The sequence below is a fragment of the Dipteris shenzhenensis genome, chromosome 2 (genome assembly GCF_047967505.1).
Source record: "Dipteris shenzhenensis isolate YYH24624 ecotype China chromosome 2, Dip_SZ_1.0, whole genome shotgun sequence".
NCBI classification, from domain to species: Eukaryota; Viridiplantae; Streptophyta; class Polypodiopsida; order Gleicheniales; family Dipteridaceae; genus Dipteris; species Dipteris shenzhenensis.
The window spans coordinates 46,468,416-46,495,327 of record NC_141597.1 but is presented as its reverse complement, the minus strand read 5'-3'; the positions used below and the strand labels follow the sequence as shown (position 1 = coordinate 46,495,327).

General features: G+C 44.4%; 1 protein-coding gene across 2 annotated transcripts in view; it reads right to left on the bottom strand.

The window, feature by feature from the left end:
* Window positions 1-26,376, bottom strand: part of LOC147904857 (uncharacterized) — a 76,435-nt gene extending 50,059 nt beyond the window's left edge. Inside the window, exons 1-5 of one of the 2 annotated variants that reach the window (XM_087388758.1) lie at window positions 26,116-26,376; window positions 25,868-26,020; window positions 12,403-12,506; window positions 6,206-6,292; window positions 5,923-5,998 (exon numbers count right to left, since the gene is read on the bottom strand). In XM_087388758.1, coding sequence (XP_087244884.1) covers window positions 5,923-5,998; window positions 6,206-6,292; window positions 12,403-12,506; window positions 25,868-25,906 — 306 coding nt within the window. In that variant the 5' untranslated portion in view covers window positions 25,907-26,020; window positions 26,116-26,376. The remainder of the gene's footprint in view (window positions 1-5,922; window positions 5,999-6,205; window positions 6,293-12,402; window positions 12,507-25,867; window positions 26,021-26,115) is intronic. The other variant, XM_087388752.1, reaches the window with a different exon arrangement.
* Between the last annotated feature and the right edge of the window lie 536 nt (window positions 26,377-26,912).

Genomic DNA, 26,912 nt, shown 5'->3' with positions numbered 1-26,912 from the left:
GAAAGATGGGTATCTAATGAAAGATGATTGCCTATGCATCACCCAGGAGATGAGGAAAAAGATTTTGGAGGAATGCCATGCACCTCCCTATGCTGGACATAGAGGATTTACAGCAACAACTCTAGCACTAGAGAGGTATTTCTTTTGGCCAGGGATGCGGAAAGATATACATCACTTTGTTACTGAATGCCTTACGTGTCAGAAAGTGAAGTATGATAGACGGAAGTCACCTGGCCTACTTATGCCTCTTCCCGTGCCTTAGGCACCATGGGAAAGTATTACAATGGACTTTATTTTTTATTTGCCAAGATCAAAGTCAGGGAATGATGGGATTTGGACTATCATTGATAGATTCAGCAAGCAAGCTCATTTCATTCCGATTCGCAAAACCATAAAGGCAGATCATATGGCTAAGCTTTTCATGGCACGCAAAGGCCCTCAGGGTAAGGAGTTTTACAGGTATCTTGTAAAATTCAAGAATTATACGGCATTAGATGCCAAGTGGATGGACGAAGACATGTTATCCGACCATCCACAACTTTTGGATGTTTACAAGGAAGCTTTTCAGTTGAGGTCAACTGAATAGAAGCCGAGGGGATGTCACCACAATGTAAATATCCTAAGTCAAAGTACAGTTGACCATTTATTTGATCATAATTAAAGTGTTTTATATGTGTTAATTATGGTCAAAGAGTTCCTTTAATGGTCAAGGGATTGACTATGGTCAAAGATACTTGACTCTAGTCAAGTAAACCTGACTTCGGTCAAGGAGACTTGGTTTATTACCAAGAGGGTTAACTGCGGTTAACCAGAGAACTACAGAGCTGACTACGGTCAGAGAGTGTTGACTTCGGTCAACAAGACTTGGCATGCGCCAAGAGGGTTAACCCCGGTTAACCCAGATGTGCCAACTTCGGTTGGAGAGACTTGGCTATAATTAAGGCGCCTTGACCCTTGGTCAAAGCTCCTTAATTATAATCAAGAGTGTTGACTCCGGTCAACCAGAGAATAAATATATATTTTTATATTTTGTTAGGTGTGCACATGTGTTCAGTGGGGACGCCCACCGTGACTAGAATTAGTCCACAATGTGTTATTTGCATGCAGAGCGCTAACAATTAATGGGTGCCATGGTGGTGCGCTTTAATTAATTGTTGCAGGTACTAGGAAGAGTTATTTTTCCTAAGCGCTACGGGAGCCTAACAAGCATCTAGGAGGCGGTTCGTGTGACCAAGTGCTTTGAAGACTCCAGAATGGCCCTTAGTAGCATGTAATAGGACTTAGTCTAGATTTTAGACAAGTGGCATATTTGAAATGAGCTTGAAGCTCTTATAATGAAGGGATTTTCACGTTTTTAGGGGATGTATCAGACAGCTCTACGCTGAACTTTTGTAACAGATTCTCTTCAAGTAATAAAATACCTTCGGGGGGGGTCCAGCCCGACATGTTGTCCTGGGCCCTAGTGTCTCTGTTGAGAGAGGGAGAGAGGGAGAGCAAATGAGAGTGTCTCTGCTGTCTTTTACGAGAGCTAGTATTGCAAGGGGTGTCTTGTTAGACCATATAATTTCCAAAGAAGGCATGGCCATAGACCCACAGAAGGTGGAAGTTATTCACAATGCTCCTACAACAAGAACTCTTAAGCGGTTGTCACGCTTTGTTGGGTAGATTAAATAGCATATGATTTTTTCGTTATCTTTCCCATGTTTGTGCATAAAAACGATCATCCCCCCCAAAAAAGGGAGTGATGTACAGGAAAACTTAGTAGACTATGGATTGTGATCCAACATCATTACTGCCCCCGTGCACAACACAAAAAAGAAAAAGAGAAAAAAAGGCTGATATCCAAATGCAACTTATAGCCTAGGACAATACAATAGCAGCCATTCCTAGGCTGAAGCAAGCGCCCCCTCCCCCCTTCCCCAACCCCCAAAAAAGTGTGAGAAAGAGAGAGAGCAACAGTGAGAGCAAGAAACGGGAGAAGAAGAAGAAGAAGAATATATTATCGTCCTCTGAAGACCAAAACCGGCCTATGGGACCTGAGCAATACAATATCACAAGTACATGAAAGCTCCTCCCGAAGATGGGAGGGTGGAAAGAGAAACCACCTTCTAGGATTCAGGTGGATTCCTATGCTTGAAGAGCTTATACACAAATGTTCCTAAAGCTGAAGGTGACCCTTTATGCAGCAAATCAGCCAGTTTGTTATGTCCCTCAAGGAGGTGATTGAACTCTTCCCTAATGTGTGCATAGTGAGGGCATATCATTACCATGTGTTCTTCTGTTTCAACCATACCTTGATCACATAGTTGGCATATTCTACTCTCCCTTGGCATCTTTTTCCATCCCCCTGTTTCTATTTGCAGCTGGTGTGATCGGGTGCGAAGTGAGGCTAAAGCCCTCCGTTTATGCACTGCTATAGGTGTACATATGTACTTCTGCGTTGTTGTCTCCCTTCTTGTATAAATTGACCAATATTCGGGGTTGATATATGTGCGATAGTACTCAAATTTATCTTTGTTTTCTGCTGTTTGCCATTTCCTGTGTAGTGCATTCAGCAGGTCATAATGAAAAGCCTCTTCATCAATCTCCTCTGAAGAGTAGTTTAAATACTCTTCTACTTCCCACTTCTTGAACCATTTTTTTAGGTCCTGTGCCCATCCGGATGTCAAAATCTTGCCCTTGTTTGTCTTTTGAAGCTTCTGACTTTCTTTCCATGCTCTCTTTGGTAGCCTTTCATTATCCATGCCCTTGACCTTTGTGATGTATCTGAGTACTCTCTTCAGAGCATGTAGCTCTATGGGTATACATCCTGTCTCTAGGAGTAACAAAGAGTATGGTGTAGTAGCCTTGATGCCCAGGTGCCTCCTAATGAAAGACTTTTGCATTTTCTCTATCTCATTCCATGTTGATGGAGATATACTCCCACCCCATACCTCTACTCCGTAGAGTACTGTCTGTATCACATATGCCCCAAAGATCATATTTCGTACTTGCCACCTTCTCGTATTGCTATTGTTGCACTCATTTTCAAATTGGGAGAGAGAGAGAGAGAGCTGAAAGCTTAGTTGCGAATAGATGAGTGTGAGAGTAATCCAACTGAAGGAGTGAGATAAGGTTTTATCCTAGTGACAAAACCTTAGTAGTCACTAACCATAGTTAGTGGACTAACTGCGGTTAGGGGGGAAAACCTCTTAAAGAGGGAAAAGTGCCCCTAACTAGCTTATTAAATTACATTGGTCACTGCTGAATTATATCTATAATTCTAGCACCCCCCTGCAGTGCCAATGTCATGTACAAGGATGATTAATCACCAAACGGATATAAGTTCAGGGCACTGCGAAATGCCTCAAACTCTGCACATGGAAGGTGCTAATTCAGTGGAATCAGCATATGCAGGTACTCTTCTCGATGAGGAGGAGCCTGCAACATTCGAAGAAGCAAAGGACAATGTGCATTGGATGAATGCCATGCACGATGAATTGCAGTCCATTCAAAAAAATCAGACTTGGGATGTCGTAGACTTGCCACCAGGTAAACATGCCATTGGTACACGATGGGTTTTCAAGGTGAAACGGAAGCCAGATGGCTCCATTGACAGATACAAGGCAAGGCTGGTTGCCAAAGGCTATGCTCAGAAAAAGGGCATAGATTATGAGGAGACTTTTGCTCCTACATCCCGGATGACCACCATTCAATCTGTTATTGCAATGGCTGCACATTTTGAGTGGAATGTTCATCAGTTGGACATTAAAACAGCCTTCCTGAATGGAGACTTGTTGGAAGAGGTTTATGTCAAACAACCTCCAGGCTTTGAAATTTCAGAAAATGCACTTCAGGTATGCAAGCTAAATAAAGCTTTGTATGGGCTGAAACAGGCCCCTCGTGCATGGTATGCCAAGATTCATGCCTTTTTGACCAGCAAGGGGCTGCACAATAGTCCTACTGAGAGCACCCTCTACATCAAGAAGGATGGGGGGAAAATTTTAGTCATCATTCTTTATGTCGATGACTTACTGCTCACAGGGTCCAATGAAGATAATATTGCAGATTTCAAAGCGATTTGCAGACCAACTTTGACATGTCAGATTTGGGGCTGCTTCACTTTTATTTGGGGATCCAGTTCTCTCTCGTGGCACTATTATGTCTCAGTCCAAGTATGTGCAGAAACTCTTGGACAGATTTAACATGCATGATTGTAAGCCCATAGCCACTCCCATGGAGCTCGGGCTGAAACTCACAATGCATGATGCAGGAGAATCAGTTGATGCCACATTTTACAATCAGGCTGTTGGATCCAAGGGAGTGGCTTTGGGCATTGGACAATCAAAGAGGACAAAGGAGGTGGTTGCCTTCTCTTACACCACCCACATTAGTAACTGGATGCCTCATCCTAGAGCCAATCACGAGAGCAACATTCGCTGGAGCAGTAGGTGCTCCTTGAGGTCATTACCACATTTTGATCTCGTGTATGGAATAACTTTCACCGAAGTAAGATCTCATACTCCTTTTGGAGGCTTATCATCGGCCTATGATTGGAGCAAATAAAAGAGACCAGGCTTGCCATTGTCACAAGGCCAAAGACCTAGAGACGATTACCCAAGCCTATGGAGCTGCCCTTCAGCCTGGAGAATTTAACAATGCTCTCTCAAAACTGTTGCCCAGTTGAGGAGGATCCGTGGGTCTTCACCTAGGGTATGATGGCATGGGTAATGTAGGGGAGGCATACTTTCTCCACAGATATGATCTCCCTAACTTTGAGAAAATCATCATCAGGATATTCCCTCCTACTCATTGGCACCTGACTCTTTCATCAGAGGACAGCTTCTTGGAGACAATTGCTAGCATCAAAGCCTGGAATATCTGGAGATATGTTTAGATTTATCCTTTCTGGCCTCACTTAATGAAATCCGCTCAAAGTACTTCAAACACACGTTCTCTCCATCTCCGACATGCCTGTAAAGATATGTGACAGTGACTGTGCGCTTGTGTATCGATGCATGACAGTAGTTAGCAATCCAGAACTTGATTCAAATCTTTGTTTTGTTTTGAAAGCCGGCTTTGCACTTACACCCACCAGACAACTCATGGAGAACTCTTTCCCCCCGCCTTATGTGTTCGGCACCACGTTATGTATTTCTGACCAGACTTCACTCTCTCCATTTCCTCACCCAAAAAACTCCCCTGGTTGCTTAAAAGCATCAAGAGCTATCACCTCGACCTATCATGTACCAAAATCAAGGGCAGCTCTAGTGATAAAAATAGAGTAGAAATAGATGGATATCAATATTATAGCTTCACACTCAGATACGTAAGATACATAGGAAAGGCAAGTATGGCACTGTATAAAATTCTTTAAAACCCATATTTGAAATGGTATAACTATCAAAAATTTACAGAGATGTTAGCACTTGAACAGTAACTGAGTAGAAAGTCCACGCTACAGAGGATCCATATTTGAGTAATCTACCTTATATATTTAGAAGAATCCAGGAACATGCCCCTCTAAAAACACAACATAGTGCCACTTCAATCTCATGATAGTCACTCATAAGGTTGAAAACCATGAACTCCATCGTGCATAGCAGGAACTAGCTATTATGACATCCCCACTGATGTCATCAGCGCCCAAACCATGGGTGTAGACCAATGTGTAAACATATGCTCTCACACATACAGAGCATCCATTTATACAAGGTCTTCATTCAGAATTTCTGTCAGCACTCCGGAGGTGCAGGACAGACTCAGCCGTGACAAAGGCTAGCACATTTAATTAATCTACCGTAACTCAATAATACTATGAGAATAGATGAGACTGCTAGCATAATAAAAACATGATAAAACAGCATCAGCATGTAAATGAGAACCAAGGGAATATCAAACTCTGGTATTGCTTTGTCTTACATGAAGATATCGACCACTAACCTCTTCATCCTCCACAACTGTCTTGAGTATAACTTCAATTTCACAGGTAAAAACCTCACAAGCAATGAAAGGGAACCTGAATCACAAGTTGAAAATCGAGGTGCATCAGCAAAATAGATCTGTAAGGCTAATTCATCATTTGACCTGAATACTAACAGAAGAGCACCTACGACACAGAACAAGCAAAACTCCACATTCCCGTCAAACACAGTTATGTCCTTGTTTGATTTAATACTAACACATGAACACCTACAACACAGAATCAGAGATATGCGATGATTACTTGAAGGCCCGCTTATTTTCAGCTCCCTCTGGTGGTTCTTCAACTACATATCGCAAAAGCTGCAGGATTTGTGCTTTACCTCGTAAGCTGGAAAAAGAAAGAGGCAGACACATGGATCGTTAACAATGTAGCATACAATTTTTTTCACAATGAAACAGTTTGACATACAGCAAGCATTCTTCATATATCATCTACCCCCTACCCCCTCAATCAATCAATCAATCAGTCTACAAGAAACGAAAAATCAAAATGTGATCAGATGCAGCATGATGTGCTCATGCTTTAGACTACCTAGTGGAAATCGTACATGGACTCTCTCTCTCTCTCTCTCTCTCGTGGAAATCGTACATGGACTCTCTCTCTCTCTCTCTCTCTCTCTCTCTCATATCCTACTGGCCGCCGAGACTGGTATGATACCTCTCAAAGGGGAAGCATTATGCCAATACGTGGTCTACGTTCACAAGCTTGAGAAATGGATGCAAGCAAGATACCACACAAAGCAATAGAAGCTACAGCCTACAAAGACCACTGGATGGCACAGAGAGAGAATGAAATGGATGGAATTGTGGGGCATAACGGCTGCTGATAGACAAGAAGACACATGTGAAATCAGAAATTCAGTAGCACAGAAAATGCTACAGAAGCTATGGCAAGACCCAGGGGCAAAAATGCAGTATTACAAACAGGAAACTAATTCCATGGACAGCTATGAAACATAAAAATACCTCGTTGGAAGGTATATCAATGTTCAAAAAGCATAAATAAGGACCAGCTCACATGACCTAGATATGAAAAGGGAAAGAGGACAAGACCTAGGATCCCAAGAGAGGAAACAAACTGCAAGTAGAAAGTGCTCCTAAGATGTCGAGCCTATGCACATGCAGGGGCACCATGAAAAATCTGTTGGAACAACCAGCCAAAAAGCTAGGGAGCTACCTAAAGGAAGTCTTGGAACACCCCCGAAAAATACCCGCGCTTGCGCACAAGCCAGCTGAGCAAGTACTCAACATAGCAAGCTTTGCAAAGTTTTCTTTCCCTCAATGTAAAAGACCACTATTAGTTGACAGTTATCACCAGTCCCGGAAGGGTCTCAACCGGACTTTGATACAACTATATCATATCATCTCTCGCACGGGCAACCGCCCATCGGAGCAGTTCACCTTTGACGGAGCACACATGGAGATTGTTGTATCCTATACTCATCTGGAGGTTCTCTTCTCGAGCCCAATCTTCACGATGCAACCAGACATGCAGACTCGTTTGAGGAACCATCTGATTCGCTTGCCCCGCCCGGCTGGGATGTACGGCAATCCCTTTTGGCCCATATAGTCAAGGACTTTGGTACGACATCCTAATAGTGCAGATTGCCATGGCCAGCCCTGACTTCATCTATGACACAGCAGGCAGAGGGAGATCAAAGGAGCTCGTGTGCTCACACGCACACAGGGTTTGCAGGCTTGGGATTACAGATAGACAGACTGCCACTGTTTCAGTATAGCCTTGAGGCTCCATCCATTCGGCGCACCAGCTAGAAAGTGAGCCAGTGATCAGGGAGGATCTATTGCAGATCCTAATTGTTGGTATGCCCACATAGTCATATGAGTTGAAATTGTAGATTCACAAAGGAAGCTATGCCTCCTTTTCAGTCCAATGTTTTGATTTCAGAGCTATGCATCTTCACACGAATGCTTGCTTAGGGGGTCATTTGTATCTCAACTAGCTATGAGTGTAGGGGAGAGTACGAGACATTTACTTTGGTTTACTATGTATCTTGTCTCTCTCTCTCTCTCTCTCTCTCTCTCTCTCTCTCTCTCTCTCTCTCTGTGGGAGGCTGAGGAAGAGGAGCTTGATGAGCTGAGAGCATCACAGATTAGCAGTGAGTCTCTCCCCCATGATGCTGCCAAACGAGAGGCACACACTCCCAAGAAATAAAGAAGAGTCTTTATCAAATTGACTATGGTCAAAGAAAACTGACTTTGGTTCACTAGAATAAGTTTTACTGCTTTTACTTTTGCTTTGCATTGGTAAAAGAGAACTGTGAGGACACCCACAAGGGACTAGGATTAGTCCAAGAACTAGGAATGCATGCATTTCGCTAACCTTTAAAGGGTTAAAGTGTTCGAGTTTGTGTAGGACTTGGAAGAGTGCTAAAAGGCTCAAAAAGCTGGAGCAAGTGGCAAAAAGCAGGTCCCACAAGGCAAAAAGCACCCAGGAGATGGCGCCATTAAAAAAGACCCCACGGGATTCTAGAAAAGGCTTAAAAAGTGGCCCCACGGTGGGCAAAAAGCAAGAAAGTATATTTTTTATAAAAAGTAGCTATTAAAAGCAGGTCTAGCTTTTTGCTGGCCCAAGTCTATAAAAGAAGGGCCTCAAGGCTCCCGGATCATTCAGGAGTTGTACTCAGCTTCAAGCTCTTTTCAGAGCCAATTGTACAAAGTATTATTCTATTCTTCCCTCATCAATAGTGGTAGGATGAGTACTCTCACTTGGGAGCAATTGGTGCCTATGGTTCTGGATCAAGAGGACCGGTTTCAAAGTTCTCTCCATGGCGGTCGATGCTATGGCAGCCCCGCAGTCACGTAAGTTTCAAGGACGCCGTACCCCTGATACAAGGACTGAAGCTGAGAAGGAGACATCGAAGGCGAACAGGTCGTGTAATCACTGCGGCGAGAAAGGTCATTACTGGCGGAAGTATCGGGCTAACAACAAAGGCTCCGATTCTTCCAAAGGGCCAAGTTCTTCCTCTGTTGCTATCACTCCCGCTTTTGTGCACATTGAAATGATTGATTCTCTTGCATCCTCTGTTGGAAAGGGGGTTATGTCTCTCCAGAGTCCAAGCCAAAGATGTCCGGACCTGGATCATTGATAGCGGGGCATCCTGGAATATGAGTCCTTCTTCAGCTGGGTTGAAGGATTTTGTGATCTCCAGTGGTGATGTCTATATTGGTGATAGCTCAACCATCAAAGTTCATGGTGAAGGCAACCTTGACATCATTCCCAATGGAAAAGGAGGGATGCACTCCTCTCGAGTTCTATTCATTCCCTCTCTATGTTGTCTGTCTATGAGACTTGCCGACTTGGAACCACGGCATTGTTTGATGAAAACTTTGTGGAAGTTCGAGATAAGGCTACCAGTCAGGTGATACAAACTTGTACAACTAGTCATGGAATTTACACCGTATCCGCACTTTCCACGATCACGTCGTCTCTTCAAGGAGATCTCTGGCATTTTCAGTTTGGTCACTTGAGTGTTGATGCTCTCCGGCGTGCTGCTGGAGAACAAATGGTCCTCGGACTACCGGATGTGGGCAACAAGCATGGACAGTGCCGGTCATATATCCAAGGCGAGCAACACCGAGATGTGTTCCCGAAGCAGGCTTCACAGTGGGCTTCCTTCCCTTTAGAGCTGATCCATGTTGATCTCTGTGGGACCATGTCTATTGCTAGTCTTGGCGGGGCTCTATACTTCATGCTCCTGGTTGATGACTTCAGCAGGTTTATGTGGATATACTTCTTGGCTCAAAAATCTCTAGCGTATTCTCGCTTCCAGGAATGGTGTGCCTTAGTTGAGAATGAATCTAACTTTCATGTAAATGCTCTTCGGTCTGACAAAGGCGGTGAATTCTGTACTCATCCATTTGAGGAGTTTTGTGTGACGAAAGGCATTCGACGGGAGTTTGCTAGCATCGGCACTACCTCTGAAGCAGAAGCTGTTGAGCGCAAGAATCGCACCGTGGTAGAGATGTCTCAGTCCATGCTCACTCACCGGAAAATTCCTTGATTCCTTTGGGCTGAAGCCACTACCACGGCAGTTCATATCTTGAATCGCTCTACGACCTCTCTTGTTCCCAAGTTGAGGCCTATTTTGGCAAGAAGCCTGATGTTTCCTAATTCCGCATGTTTGGATGTGATGCCTTTGTACACATTCCCAAGAAGCTGTGAAGTTCACTCAGACGATAATTTGTTGCGTACAATTCCCAATCTACAGGTTATCGACTATATGACCCTTGCAGGAAGGAGATTATCCTTAGCAGGGATGTTATCTTTGATGAGTAGCTTCCGTCTTCCGCCATTGATGTTACCCCACCCCTTCTTCAAGAGGCCGTGGATGATGACAATAGAAGTGATGAATTTGTGCCCTCAGTACCCCCCGTTCCGATAGTTCCTGAGCCTTCTCCAGAGAATAACCTAAAAGTGATCCAAATGATTCCCCACCTCTCCCGGCCGCCAGGGACAGTTCCGGGGCAGGTTCTCAAAAGGTACCTCATTGGTTGATTGAGACTCTTCGTGACTCAGGTGTCACTGGTGACTGATATTCCTTCCTCATGGCTTTGGGAGGAGGATGGACCCCAGCGATCACATCGCAATAAGGAGGACCCCAGCGATCACATCGCAATAAGGAAAAGGTTCTGGAGGTAGTTCCACTTCACGTCAACTATTCCTTGATGACCCACATCCTCAAACACAAAGAGCCTTTGAATGTCCAAGAAGCCCTCTCTCAGACCCACTGGAAGCAGGCTGTGGAGCTGGAGTTGGATTCCACTGAGCAGAATGGATTATGGGACCTGGGAGCTAGTAACCCCGCCCGCAACAGCGTTCCACTGAGCAGAATGGATTATGGGACCTGGGACTTGTTGCCAAAGGATACTTGGCGCAGCAGCTGCTTAGCGATCATTCCAACTCCCTCCGGATGATTCATGATCCAGGAGCTGAGAGGGGGTGTTAAAGTTCATCTCCTGTCTCGGGCCTTGGTTGTGGGTCTGCCCGCCCATATGAGGGAGTGTCAGGGCCATTGTTGTGGGTTTGCCCGCCCTAGAGAGGCAAAGGGGGTTCACCATGGAGGTCTACATGTTCCTGGCCCTGGGCATGGCTGTATGCCCTTGTTTAGAGGTCACGGAGGGGCCATCATCTGTCCGGAGCAGTGCGGGGGTCTGCAGGCCTATCCCGAGCCTGCTAGATGCACGCAGTGGGGCTCGTACAGCCTGCCTTGGGAGCTGCCACCAGAGGGCACGTGTGCGCCTGGTTGGCGCCCTGGTTTACGGGCCCTTTGGCCGCCCAGAACCCGCAGCCCCACAGCCAACCTGCTGGTCAGTCTGCACAGGCAGGGGTCGGCCCATTCAGTCGACTACCTACCCACCCTCAGTCAGTTGCTTGGGGCAGGGGGTGACCCTATAAATAGGGCCCCCTCCCTCCCTTGTTTTTCGTCTCAAGTCACACTTGGGGCAGTCACCAGTCGAGGGTTTTTCTCCAGCAGTAGAGGAGGTTTTTCTTGAGATCCTGTGCAAGTCTCTCTTGTCCTCCTGCTTTCTCTTGTGAGTGTTTGCTGTTTTCTCTCCGTTGCTGCTCCGCCTCACTGCACTTCTCACAGATTAACATTGGTGGAAGCCTATGTATGACGGGCACTTGCCTCTGCAATGTCACGTGTACAAATGTGCTGAATGAAGCTTTAACTAGTAAATACATGCAAGATACCTGTCGTACTGAGATTTGTCATTTGGGAGCATCATATATGCATGGTATTTTGGCTATCTATAGAGGTGGACTGTATGCTCTCTCGTATAATTGTGTGCACACAACTTAAGGTGAGATCTTAAGTATAGTGGGATCTTGGAAACACTCCACTCTAGCAAGCTAGCCTCCACTATCTAACAAGCATCACATCGGTATTCCAACTGCAAGATATTTATCTTAGATATCTATCATCTTCACGCATTTCAATAATGGTTATTACTTTCAATCATTTCACAAAATTTCAACACAGAACTTGTGTGTTAACGTTCTCTACTAAACATTAACACAAAACTTGTGTCAACCTTGATCCATGAGGTATATGCCCAAAAGAACATATTAATTCAAACATTACAAAGTTCAAAAGTTAGAAATTGACAAAAATAAGAACCCAAATAGACATGGAAACATCACTCTCGAGAGTAGTTTAAGATAAAACAATAATCAAACTAACCTAATATCAAAGCAAAGCTTGCAATGCATATGATGTTATGTGAATCTTGAGAGATACTACATGTTTAACATACCAGCTAGAATAATACATAAAAAGACAATTAAAATGCAACCTCTAGATCGACAAAACTTTTTATTGCCAAACAGAAATGATGAGCAGTCCTATATGCAACAATTGTTAGCACTAACAAACAAATGAGGTGAACTTGCAAAATGCATTGAATAAAGTCACTTACAAATTTATTAGTCGTGTATTCAATGCTTTGCACTCTTGAATAACTTCATCCTCATCCAAAAGTTCTTCCAAAGTGAACGACTCTCTATCGAGCAACGACTCCACCTAACATCACCAATTTCATAGAAATAATTGTACCTTAAACAAACATTCTTATCAATAATGAGCACCCAAAGATTAAGACTCCCAAGTATGCCAAGCATAAAATGAAAACCCTTACATCAATGTCAACTCAGAATCTAGACGTATTTATTTGAATAGCTGAGTACTTGAGTCACACAACTCAAATCATCCCTCTTGACTTAAAAAATAAATTACTCCTTCATGCTGCCAAACAATGGACCCCTTGTTCAAATGGATCGAGCAAGGTTCAAATGTGGCCCCTCCTTCCCATTTGATGGTAGGGTCATTCCAACCTTAATCATAACACATACTCTTGCTCACAAACCACACACAAAAAAGGAATACGTAACTACGATCTCAAAAAAAGAGAGAACAACAAAACTACAACTTATCAAAACAAGGCTTGGTGTACTAAAAATTAATGTAACCAAAAAGCTTTATCACTACATTTCAAGTGTACATAAATCCCACTTGATGAAATCTAATAGGCGTCCATCATAGTCTTTAGAACAAAACTACCAAAGCTAAAAAGACCAACCTTATAAAAATGCAATTGTTGGCCGATGGAATTATCAACCCACCTCGCACAACAATTTTTAAACCAAGCCAAGCCAAAATACAATTGACCCCATATAATCCCATATCACCATCAAGGTTTTCTTATTGGCCTTTTCTCTCGATTTAAAGGCCTTCAATGGACCATGAGTCTTAAGTTCATCCTAATCAGAAGTCAATTTAAAGGGTGAGATATTAATATAAAAGACAACATACAAAATCTTGCTTTTATGACATGCGATCAAAAAGAAATATATCCAAGGTATTATACCTCCGTACGCAGGTGCACAAACGCACACACATTATTTTTGTACATAGGTATAGATAGACATACATAAAGAAGAGAGGGGGGGAGAGGGAGAGAGAGGGGAGGGAAAGACCACACACACACACACACACACAGTGCTTGAATAGAACTAGAAACATAGTCAAACCATAAGCAATAAGACTTGTCGTCTCTGAAATCCACACGAGTGCCCACAAACCTGCACTAAGATAGAAGCTCACATTTGAACGTAGACAACCACAAAGGGGCAGCAAAAGTGAAGTATGAGGAAGGGTAAGCCTCTCTTTCCCATGCTCTTAAGTGGAGATAAATCAGAATGGAGAGGAGGACCAAACCCCCCAAATCTAGAGCCAAGAGTGGGGGGCTAGGCAAACCGACACAAGCCTATGGGCCAACCACGAGTAGGCTGACCTTACTCGAAGCCTTGCAGACCCAAATAGACACAATATATAGGTTGGCTAAACTGAAGGAAGGGTCCCTCTTAGTCAGCCGACCAACCACTAGACCCTATGGCACATGCAAGGCCCCAGACTTTGGACTATATAGCCGTCTAAGATGGTTCCGACCCCAAAGCAGCCCTCAACCCTAATTACCCCATTTGCACTTTCATATTTGCTTCCCTTCTATGGGGGCAATTGTGTTGACCAGGGCCTGTGAAAGAATCATCTATGGCAAAACGCCCAGCAAATGAAGGAAATTGTGCTAGTCTCTAGCGAGTGCCTTCTTCATATGTGGCTGCACTTATTGATGGTAAGGCAATACACAAGCTCGTTGTCTTTGCTCTAGATTCTCTCCCATACAAAATGTCATTGAACTACAGCATCATTTATTTACTCCTTTCGACCCAAATACATACATAGCATGTAGTGGGCATGCCCCTTATCTAATAGGACTCTAGGACAATGAGTAGGTGGATCCAAGATTGAGTCACAACCATGAGAAGTTGCAGAGCACCCTATATAGAGGTCTTAGACGGTACATCTTTGGGGCTTCAATTACGAAGGAGAGGGAAAAGGAGAGCAGGAACTTTATGGACACGGAAGGATGGCAGCCATTATATCAGGTCTTGCATCAACAACCAATTGCACATCACCATAAACTATTCATCAAATGGATGTCAAGTTTGCTTCGAACGATGATCTAGACATGGAGGTTATGCAGAGCATCTGCCAAGTTTCTAGGTTGTTGGTTTTAAAATAAGTCGTGCACACTACAAAAAGTAGTATACGATCTTCAAGAGACCCCCTGGCAACATATGTCGTATTGATGAATACTTTCGAAAGGCTGGTTTGACGAAGAGTGCCTAGGATGCAAACTTTTTGAGCAGCATCTAATTCTCATTTACATGTCAATGAGCTTATCCTTAAAGGGGATAATAAGGAGATAATTGCAGCGACATTGTTTCTCTTGACGCTTCAGTTGAGGTCATGGCCCTTGGACTTCTAACTTGCTCAGCATTGAGAGGCTTTGAGGACGTCTTTATTTCTCAGCAATATGCCACGAAGATTATTCAAACTTTCCAAAATGACCGTTTGCTATCCATGAAGATTAGTTGACGAAACTTCCCCATTGCTTCAACAACTATACTCAAAATTGGTTCGCTAAATGAGTTAACACCAGCCACATTGTTGAGGTATTGATTTGGTTCTCTACTCAACTAGGGGAGAGTGACTGGAAAGTCGAGATGCTAGGTTTCAAACTATACATACTTACTACCCATCCTGTAATGATACCCTTGATTTTGGCATCAAGGATCGATACCACGTTCAACGGCTTTTGTGATTGAAATTGTGCAAGCGACTCAAATTTGAGGTGTTTGACTTCAGGATATTAGTTAATACTTGGACAAAGTTACATCTTTCGATTAAGGAGCAACCTATGTTGGAGAAGTGAAAGGAAAGCATGGAGCTGAACACAAAACAAGAGAATGCTTATCGAATGAAGAAGGGTGAGGTCCATATGTAGGCACCTCTACATGAGCCACCAAGCTCCACAATCATCTCTTCAATCAGCTCCTAGAATCTCTCAATCAGCCTATGTGACATCTACCACCACCTAACAGTGCTTATGGGCACCTAACTGTGCCTCTAGCACACATACATAGAACCCAAGGTGTGCTTGGGGCATACACCTTGAGATATCCCAACAAACCCCCCCTCAAGGGCATGCCTCAGGCTATGTCAAGGATACATCTAGTCACATAGTGTCTCAAGCCATCTCATGGTGGTCAAGGATAAATCTATGGCTAGGATCTCATGCTAGCAAAGGTTCCCAAGGGTGTGATGTCAAACAAAGGGATACATAAGATTCCCCCAATGGTTATCTCCCCTGCATGTACATACACACAATGTCTGCAAGAGGTACCATGGAGCTAAACACATACACATGGCCTACATCATATGGTGACCAGAGGTGTTTAGAGCTGGTTCAAAAAGCATAATCATCATAGGAGGCCTCATCTTGTGGAGACACATCAACCGAAAGTAAATTGGCAGTTTCTAGTTTTGTAGTTGCTTCCTTTTTGGCCTTACAAAACTTTTCATGGTGATTGTTTTTGCCACAATATTTACAAGGATTGATCTTGAAGCAATCTTTTGAGAGGTGATTGGTCTTCCCACAATGTTTGCAAGGTGGAAACTTGCCCATTTGAGTTTTTATGGCATAGGCTGTGTCATTGCCTCTCCGGAGTTCCTTGTGCCTTTCTTCTTCTTGAAGGGCACTAATAAGACCTTCAAGAGTAGGATTAGGAAGATTTTTCAATGTGGTGACAACATGATCATAATCTTCAGGCATACTTTTGAGCAATACTGCCATTGCATCATCCGTGTGATTGGAGAGTTGATAGAAGCAAGTTGAGTCATGAGACTCCGCATGTGATTGACATGGGCAGCCAAGGGAGTGCCATTAGCCATCTTCAATTCAAAGAAAGCAGTCTTAAGTGACAATTTTGAGATGTGAGAGCTAGCACCAAAAAGAATATCACGCTTTTGCCGAGCTTCAGAAGGAGACTCCATATCAGAAATGTGATGAATATAGTCATCTCCTAAGCCAAGAGCAATCATGCCATAGGCTTTCTCCTCTTTAGCAGGATCTCGTGCCGGGCGTGTAGGAGCTGAGGATTCTTCAGCATTAGAGGCTGTTGAAGAAGAAGTTGAAGCACGTTTGACAAGCCCCCAAAGGTTTTCCCTCATCAATGCAAACTTAATTTTCATCTGCCATGTGTGAAAGCCTTTACCATTGAACTTATCAATATGCAAGAAGGTAGCCATGAGAGGGTCTAACCCAAAATGGGCAGTGTCTACTCTCTTACAAGGCTAGAAAAAACTGAAAAGCTTCAAAGTATAAGCATTTGGTGTAGAAAAGACTTGCAACCAAATTCCATAATAAAAATCATAGTGGAAATGATACTTCAACTTGCATGCTTCATAGAGGTTGCTAAATGAAAGTATTCCGAGCAAATCCAAGTATAGAAACCTAAAAGAAAGTTGTAGCCACAATTGTACTGATGCTATTCAACACTTTAAAATATCAGAAATGCCAAAGTAGCATCTAATGTAGCACCAAATTCATAATACTGTCAAAACTGTCCAAAACAGAGGCCTGATCTTGGAGGGCTTGGATCTCCCTCTTCAAAGCAAAGAAAAGAGAGCTTTCTAGCTCAAATGAAAGCTCACATATGGGCGAATCTCTAGTGCAGAGGTCAGGCGTAATGTCGCGCGGCGTTGCTGGCTGAAACGTCGTCAATGTCGACTGGTTTTTGGCTCTGTTCTCCTCGAATATACAACCATTGCTGCTCAAACTTGGATACAAGATAGTCCAAAGTATGGGAAAGCTTTCCCTAAAAGGAATTAGAAAGAGGTGGAGCAGAGAAGGAGAATACGCGAAAGAGAGCTTCGACAGAATTCGGGGAATGGCGACCAGCAGCGACGATCATTCTCTAGTTCGTTGCATGTGGAAGGTCGTCTATACGAAGGGTCTCCCTAGCCAGAAGGACTCTAGAAGAGGTTGCCTGTAGGAGGAGAATTAAGCCCTCCAAGTGGTTGGGCAGAAAGGGGCAAAATGGAGACGAAGGTGGAGGTGGGGAAGAAGATGATGACATGGCATAAATGGGCTCAAGGAGGATCATAGTGCTCTGATACCATGTTGGAGAAGTGAAAGGAAAGCATGGAGCTGAACATAAAACAAGAGATGCTTATCGAATGAAGAAGGGTGAGGTCCATATGTAGGCACCTCTACATGAGCCACCAAGCTCCACAATCATTTCTTCAATCAACTAAGGAATCTCTCAGTCAGCCTATGTGGCATCTACCACCACCTAACAGTGCTTATGGGCACCTAACTGTGCCTCTAGCACACACACATAGAACCCAAGGTGTGCCTGGGGCATACACCTTGAGATATCCCAACAACCTAATATAGGGTTTCCTTTGCAAAGCAGTAGTATAGACGAGTAAGCTTTGCAACATGCAAGATAGTATAGATGAGATGGATCTGTTAGAGGTGCCATCTCCTGTATCACGATTCACTGAGTGAGGGCCTTGGTTGTGGGTCTGCCCGCCCATGTGAGGGAGAGTGAGGACCTTGTTTGTGGGTTTGCCCGCCCAGGAGAGGTAGAGTGGGATCACCACGATGGCTCCTCAGCCCAGCATTCATATGAGGTGTACGGAGCAGGTGCAGGGGTATACGGAGCCCGTATCAGGCCACCATCTGTCTGCAGCTGCTACGGACCTGTCCAGGGAGCTGTGGCATCTTCTGTGCCTGCCTTGAGCCTGCTATAGGGCTACCACCAGGTCGCATTCATTGCCCCTAGGTGGCGCCTTAGTCGGGGGATACCCAGGCCCCTAATCAGGGTTACAGAATCACATGACCCGACCAGCTGATCGGGTAGACCTGACCCTGGGTCGGCCCATCTCAGCCCCCCTCTAGTCGGTTGGTTGGGGCAGGGGGTCGCCCTATATATAGGGCCCCCTCTCATTGTTTTCCATCTCAGTGTACAGCAACCGATCCACTTGCAGTTGAGGTTTTCCTCTCTCGTCTTCTCTGTTTTCCAGTTCAGTCTTGTGAGTAGTTTGCTCTTCTTCTCTGCATTGTTGCTCAGTTCTGCTGCACTTCTCACATGGTATCAGATCCAAAGGTTGGCTAAGAAGACTTGTGCTGTGGAGAGGACTTGGAACCAGCAAGCTACAAAGCCTTTTGGATGTTCGAAGAGGAGAATAAGAAGGTAAGGCCTGTCTTTTGGAGAATAGAGCAGGGCATCTACTTTTAAGGGCGTTTTCAGATCGGAGTGGTGGACTGTGTGAAGGCCAGACTAACGGAGCTTTGAAGGAAGAAGTCTCTTCAAGCCTCTCTCTCTTGTCTTTAGCTCTTCCTCCCTCCTTTTCTTCCTTCGCACCCCTTTCTCTTATCCTCCCCCCCGACTTTCTCCATTCTTTCCACTTCTGTCCAAATGGCTTCTCTGGCGGAAATGGCAGAAAATAAGGTAAAGATTCCAATGTTACGCACATTCCCTATAGATCGTCAACTGGACAGGAACAACTATGGTGTTCGCGTGTCATGATGAGTCCGTCCGTATTGCAGTCCTATGACTTAGCAGACTTGTTCTAGTGAGTTGTCAAACGGCCCAAACCCCTGATGAGAGATTAGGTGTCCTAGATCAGGAGGAGGCCGAGAATTTGGCTGAGCTCCAGGATAGAGTCAACGCAAGGGTACATTCATTTTTCTGGACTGTACTTTGGGAGCACCTGGCATCCTTATATAACAGGACTTTCCCTATGAAGAGGGTTTCTCTCGTAGTTCAGATGCGGGTATTGGATCGTGCCAAGTCTTCATCGATGCAGGAGCATATCAATAATCTTTAGGAACTTCAACACGAGACTCTTCAAGCCGGAGGATATGGCCAATACCCTACTCTCTCACTTGACTTCTCAGTACTCTGCCTTCTATTCATCATTAATCACTAGTGGCGCGATGAACACTTTGACTTGGGAAGAATGGGTGCCAATGGTGCTAGAGCCAAAGGAGAGGTTCCAAAGTTCTTCCCATGGCGGTGCCTCTGATGCTCTAGCAGCTCTGCAGCCAGGAAAGAATCAAGGTCGCCGGACCCCTGATACGAGGAAAGAAGCAGAGAAGGAAGCACTCAAGGCGGAGCACTCATGCAATCACTGTGACCAAAAAGGCCGTTTTTGGAGGAACTGTCCTCTACGACCACCACCAAGGGTACTGGTTTCTCCTCTGCTACCATAACTCCTGCATTGAAATTATTGATCCTCTGGCTTCCTCTGTTGGAGAGGGGGGTAGTGGCTCTTCAAGCCAAAGATTCCAAGACCTGGATCGTCAACAATGGGGCATCTCGTAATATGAGTCCCTCTCCAGCCAGACTCAAGAATTTTGTGATTTCGGGGGGAAATGTCTATATCGGCGACAATTCTATCATCGAAGTACGTGGTCAAGGCAGTCTCGACATAATTCCCAATGGCAAAGGAGGGATGCACTCTTCCAAGGTATTGTTCGTTCCCTCTCTTGGACTTAAGTTGATGTCTGTTTATGAGAGCTTCCATCTAGGTACCACTACTCTATTAGGCGAACACTTTGTGGAGGTCAAGGATAAAGTTACGACCAAGTTGTTCAGACTGGTATGATAAATCATGGGATTTATCCTTTGTCCGCGCTTTCCTTGATCATGTCCTCCCTTCAAGGCGACCTTAGGCATTTTCGTTTTGGTCACTTGAATATCGAAGCACTATGTCACAACGCCCGAGAACAATGTTCCTTGGTCTACCTCATGTGGTAGCAACATGGCCAGTGCCGTTCTTCTATTCAAGGGAAGCAACACTGAGATGCATTTTTGAAGCAAGCCTCACGGCACGCTTCTCTTCCTTTGGAGTCGGTCCATGCAAACCTTTGTGGACCTATGACCATTCCCAGCCTTGGAGGTGCTCTTTATATCATGCTGCTAGTGGATGATTTTAGGTTCATGTGGAGCTACTTTCTAGCTCAGAAGTCTCTGGCTTATCCCGCTCTTGAAGATGGTGTGCTCTTGTTGAAAATGAATCTAACTTCCGGTTAAACCCTACGATCTGAAAAAGGAGGAGAATTAAGTTCCCATCCCTTTGAAAAATTCTATGTGACAAAGGGCATTCGGCGAGAATTTGCAAATACCGGCACTACCTCAAAAGCAAGTCTAGTTGAGCAGAAGAGCCAAACCATGGTAGAAATGTCTCAGAAAATGCTTGCTCACTGGGAGGTTCCTCGGTTTCTCTCAACAATACATATCCTTAACTGTTCTCCGATGTCTGTTGTTCCTAAAGTTACTCCCTTTGAGGCTTATTGTGGGAAGAAACACATGAATCTTAATTCCGTGGGTTTGGGTGTGATGCCTTTAACTCCTTGTGAGTCAGATGTCACAGAAATCCCTTCTTCATGGCTTTGAGAAGAGGACGGTCCGCGTAGATCCCACCAGAATAAGAAGAAGGTTCTAGAGGTAGTTTCACTCCAGGTTAATGACTCCTTGATGTCTCGCATTCTCAAAGACAAGGAACCCTCGACTGTCTGAGAAGCACGATCTCGGCCACACAGGAAACAACCATGGAACTGGAGTTGGACTCTATTGAAAGAAATGGGACTTGGGAGTTAGTACCTCGACCCAAGCGCCGTGCAGTCATTGGTGTCAAATGGGTTTACAAGATCAAGTATGCATCCGATAGTACTGTGGATAAATATAAATCTGGACTTATGGCCAAAGGATACTCACAACTACCTAGGATCAATTATGATGACGCCTTTGCTCCTAATGCCAGGATGGCCACTCTTCGGACAGTATTGGCGGTTGATGCTCATGAGCAATGGCCCATTTACTAGATTGATGTTAAATCTGCCTTTCCCAATGGAGATTTAAAGGAGGAGATCTATGTGGAACAACCTCATAGGTTTACCAAGTTAGCAGGGATGGTTTACCAGTTAAGGAAAGCACTGTATGGGCTTAAGCAAGCTCTACGCGCCTGGAAAATAGATGAGTTCTTTGTACAAAAGCATTTCTGGAAGTCCCGAGCTGATCCCAATCAGTACATATTCTATCAAGATGGTCTTCTTTCCCTCATCATTGTGTATGTTGATGATCTGTTCATCAAAGGTAGCCATGTTGCCCATACATCTTGCAAGGTCCAGAAGGCTACTTTGTGTCACAAGAACGGTATACTTAGGAGCTTCTGGAAGCCTTTCAGATGATGGAGCGTCGTGCCATCCCATCAACCATGGACCCCAGTACCAAATTGTCTAAGTATGACCCTAGTTAGCCTGTGGATGCAAGCAAGCATCGCCAATTGATCGGATCACTGATATGGCTCTGCAATACCAGATTGGATCTGTGTTACTCCATTGGTCTACTAAGCTCATTCATGCAGACACTAAGAAGACCCATTGGGATGTTGATATGCGGATCCTTCGATATCTTCAAGGTTCTCGCAATCGAGGGTTATTCTATGAGTCAAGTCAACAGTCCAAAATCCAACTACTAGGCTGGGGTGATTCAGACTGGGGAGGAGAGTCGGACACTCGTCATTCGACCACTGGGTATTGTTTTACTCTCGGCTTAGCAGCTATCACTTGGAGCAGTTAAAGGCCATCCACTATAGCCTTGTCTTCGACCAACGCTGAGTACCGTGCTGCTTGTTCCACTACCTAGGAGGCAGTTTGGCTCCGCTGGTTACTAGGGGAGATCGGGTTCCCACATATCATGATGCTTTTACAGAATATTGGGCCAGGCTTGATAGATTGTATCGTATTCATGCTCAGCAATATGATGATTATACATGTCAAATGTGGACAGACTATTCTCAACAATTATCTGATCACACTCCACTTTGGCTGAACTTTTCATTTGGCATGCCTCTCGATGACATGCAGCTCTCTTCAGTCAGACACTTACAGGTCAATCAATTATATCTTTCTCATGAAAAATTCCAGCAAATGATTCAATTGGCTTGCAAGCCATTGTTATCTCATGCTCAGGAGGATATTGACTTTGCTTGGAACTCTTTTGTACATCATATTCAAAATGTCATCAAGGAATATGGAAGATGGTACATGGCAGAAACCAAGCATCATATCCAGTGGGCAAAATCATACAAGCAGTCCTTGGTACAGATTAGCCATCAAAGGTCCCTTTCTGATTCTGAGCACAATTCATTGTCTTGTGCTTCTTCCATAATTGATGCTAATGATAAACGCAAGCTTTCCAAATGGCAGACAAGGGCTAGAGTTAAGCCTATGCTAGATAAGGGCTGTTCCTCAAAATCTTTCTTTCGGAATTTACATGCATATAGACAAAGTCAATCTAACATGAGAGTCAGAAAATCAGATGGTATTTGGACCCAGACTTTATCTCAGCTAGAAAAACAACGTTTGGATCATTTTCAGCTGCTTTTTTCTAAGCCATCTTCTTCTACTCCTCAGGTTGAATTGGCTTGGAGCAAAATGAATTGGCTTGGAGCAAATTTATTGATCTTGTTTCTACTATTGTTTCTTTGCCAAAAGCTTCATTGCTGGAAGTGTCTTTTTCAGATATTGAATTGGATGAAGCCCTCAAACATTTGGGTAAACATAAATCCCCTAGCTGGGATGGTTTGACGGTTGAATTTTTTGTAAGCCTTCTGGGCTGAATTGAAGGGTTCAATCTTGAAGCTCATTAATGTAACATGGCAGCATCAACATCTTCCTTCAGCTTGGAAGCATGGTCTGGTCAAGCTTGTGCCCCAAAAACTCCTATGTGAGACTATGGCTGAGGAAGGCAGTCTTTAGAGACCAACAACTATATATATCTAGATGACTCCAGGAAAATGCTCAATAAAAATGGCGAGTGTTTGCCTTCTTCATTTGCTTCGTGTCAATTTGGCCATTGAGAAGGAGTGTTGCAATTGAATTCTCCCATAGGTCCTAGCCAACACATAATGCCCAGTAAGGAGGAGCAAATGGGCTAGTCATAAGTTAGGTTTGAGGGCTGCTTTGGGGTCCCATCTTTAAGGGACAAACAGTCCTCACAAGTGTTGGGCCTTGCATGTGCTCATAGGGCTTAGAGGTTGGTTGGCTATTCGAGAGGGGACCCCTTGATTCGGCCAACCAACTTGTAAACGATCCACATAACACCCATTATGTGAACCAAACTAATATGGCTGGCATCTAATATGTCACCCTAATGCAGCAGGTTTGTCCAGAAGAGCGGTTTGTCCAGTGCATCCTTGCACGCAAAGAACGCGATTTGTTAGGACTATACTCCTCCATTGGACTCAAGTGCCACATACTGCTTAGATCTGTCTGTTGCAGCTCACGCAATGAAACCTGCTGAAATTTCCCAAGTTCAACCATACTGTTCCGCTCCTGTTCAGCATGCATTATATTGGTGTGCAGCAATCAGACCAACTCTCTTACCATCTGTCTCTCGACCAAATACAAACATTTCGGAATCTTTAATGGAAACTCATCATTGAATATGGGCCAGCAGGAAATAGCCTCCAAGACTATTATACAGTATTTTTCCTGCCAAGGCTTCAGGAGTGACACTTAACAATGGAGCACACAGCCTGTCAATTCTTTTACCTGCATCGATTGTTACTCTTATGGGGTAACGAATCTCCCAAAGGTATTGCTGATGTGAGCAAAACTTGGGACACGTTCTCATCTGCAACTTTGCAATAGAATTTTCAAAGATACTGCTAACGTGAGCAAACTTGGGGAATTTTCTAGCCTGCCACTTTGCTGCTAATCTTTCATCGGCAACTTAAAAAGATGCCTGCACCCAGATAATGGCATGCCCACTAATCTTATTATTCATTTGACGCACATTTGGTCATAGGTCGACCTAGTGCAGCAGACCATTCTAGAGCTGTCTCGCCAGTGCATCCTAATACATAAAGAATGAGGGACTGAGTGACTACTCTCTCCAGCATACTCTCACGTTGTGCCACAGTATGGTCAACATCTGTCTGTTTTTCATGTAATGCACCATGCTGACGTTTCCAAACAAAGAGCTCTTGCTTTTAAACCTTATGTTCAGCCCTGCATTATGTTGGTTGCAGCAAACCATCTCTGATACCATGTATTTCTGGACCTGATACCACCAATATTTGAATTTCTAATAGAGAAGCAGTATTAAACATTGGACTGGCACAGAAACATCATATACTATAGTATCAACATAGCTTTCCTGCCAGATGCCACAAGAGCTTCATAAATGACGCTTAAGAATGTAGCATACAGTTTGTCCGCATTCTTTTACATCCACCAGTTGTGAGGCAACAGAATCTTCAAAGATACTGGTAATGAAGAGCAAAAACTTGGCACAAGTTCTATTCTGCCATTTTGCTGCTTGCAATTTTTTGCAACAACTCACTGAGCAACTTATGAAGATGCCTGCTCCCAGAAGATGCTTCAACCTTTTTGCAGGCATCCTGATAACGCTGTGATATGTCAAGCACCGCAAAGTACTGCTAGAAGTGTCATTGAATCGTGCTCTCTCCTGAAGCCTCACGAACTTGCTTCCAGAGGGGTCATTCTCCAATGCCCCTGCCCCCAACCACTCTTGTCTTGTGGCTGATTATGTATCCAGTGTTTCCTCTGATGAACGGGAGTTTGCTGAGGGTAGCTGTTAGTGACGTCCAGGCTTATCGCTGCTTTACTTATGACCCTTGAATTGACAGCTGGCTGATTTTGCTCCAAGTGACACTATTTCTGCTGCCATTTCACTGGCTCCAAAAGGCACAAACCCTTCGGCTGTTCTACTCCCTTCAGGATCCCTAGCCTGAAGAGCAATCACACCTATCGTTATGCAGAGACGGACAGCAATGTCAATGAGAGGTAACGCATAAAATTTGTGAGGCCTGTCATTTCCAAGATGCCACTTTGTGGTCATTTCCTCACAGAACGAGGTATCAGATTTCACTACTCAATTTTTTAAATTCAAGACGCATGTCCATTTCCGTTAGAATCTGTAATTCATTTTTTTACTGCAAAAATGCAGCTACTAGCTGACAATACATCGTTTTGATGCATCGAGAACTTTAAGATGCCCCTTTCGGTGAAATCTGGGGAAATTCTAGAACGTAACTGTGTTTCGATCACGCACTTTAGAGATACACCTTTCGCAGCTATGGCTACCACAAATCATTTTTAGAAAAACGAACAATTTGTGAGCAAATTACATGCGGCTTTGAAGGTGGATCTGGAAAATAAAAGTGACAAGCTGATATAGTTCATGAAATGCAGAACCAAAACGTGTTTTCCCTAACTAACTCAAACGCATGGTGAATTAAAGCTCTTGCTCGCATATTTGATTGTGGTTCCATCTCGTCCGTCGGTTTCCATTAGACAAGCTCAGCGATACGTCAGAGATAACAAACAAGCTGAGGGTTGTTTGGTTCATTAAAAGGGATAAAAAAATATTCTGTTGTAAAGATATTTATCTAAAAAAGTAGTTTTGCATTGATATCATTTTGAAATTCTGCCCACTTACAGGGGAAGTCGTAGACAAGCCGGCCAAGCGCCAAAACATCTTCCTCGAGTATGATTGCACCGACGAAGCAGTCCCCCGGATTCCCTGCCGCGGTACCTAGAAGATCTTGCACTCCCAATTTACGACAAGCTGAAGAGGCCGAGTGTGAGGCGTCTGGGAGACGAAAAGAGAGGGGGGCATGGAATCCGGCAGCGTGAGAGCCACATAAGAGAGTGAAAAGAGCAAGAGAGGAGGAGGAAGGAAGCTACCTTGCGACGGATCGAGCGGAATTGAGCTGGGGGGGGGGAGAAAGGGAAGGAATGGGAGCGTAGGGCGGGGGAGGGGGGGAATGTGGAGAGGAAATGGGGAACCCTAAGGGGGAGGGGAGGGGAAATGGAGCAGGAGGGGGGGGGGGAAGGCTATGGCGATGGATCTGAGGGGAGGGTTTGTGAAGCTGAAAAGAAGAGGGCATCGAAAGAGAAAAGAGAAGAAAGGGATGATCCAGGCCATGAAAACAACACTACTCACACACATCAAAATTCCCCCCCTCCCACCACACACAGTAGACTAGACGCATCCCCTTTCACTAATCCCCCCCTCTCTAACCTGTACCCCAGTCCATACATAAAAAGCCGCATTCATCAATTTGTGTCGTTCGGGGTGATTGATTAATGGTAGCCGATTCGAAATGCTGCGCGAGATTTCCTTAATGATTGATTAATGGCACCATGGTATAAAGACCAGGGCAAGCTGAAGGGAGATGTCTCAAGGACTGCAATAAGCAGCAATGAAGAAAGGGGGAACGAAAGGGGAGGAACGGGGGGGGTCAAGCAAAGCGAGAGGAGGGCAAGCAGAGAGGGTCAAAAGGCAAGGCGATGGCGAGGGCAACAAAATGAAGCTTAGCTTAATTCATAGATTTAATAATTAATGAGGCCTTTTAGGTCATTATTGTTGTTCACTACTGGTTTAGCAAGGACCCCCACATCGTTGCTGCTCTACGGCACAACAGGATTTTCAAGGCTCTTAAGTGTGATGGAAGTGATTCTAAGTTACCTGTGCATGGCAT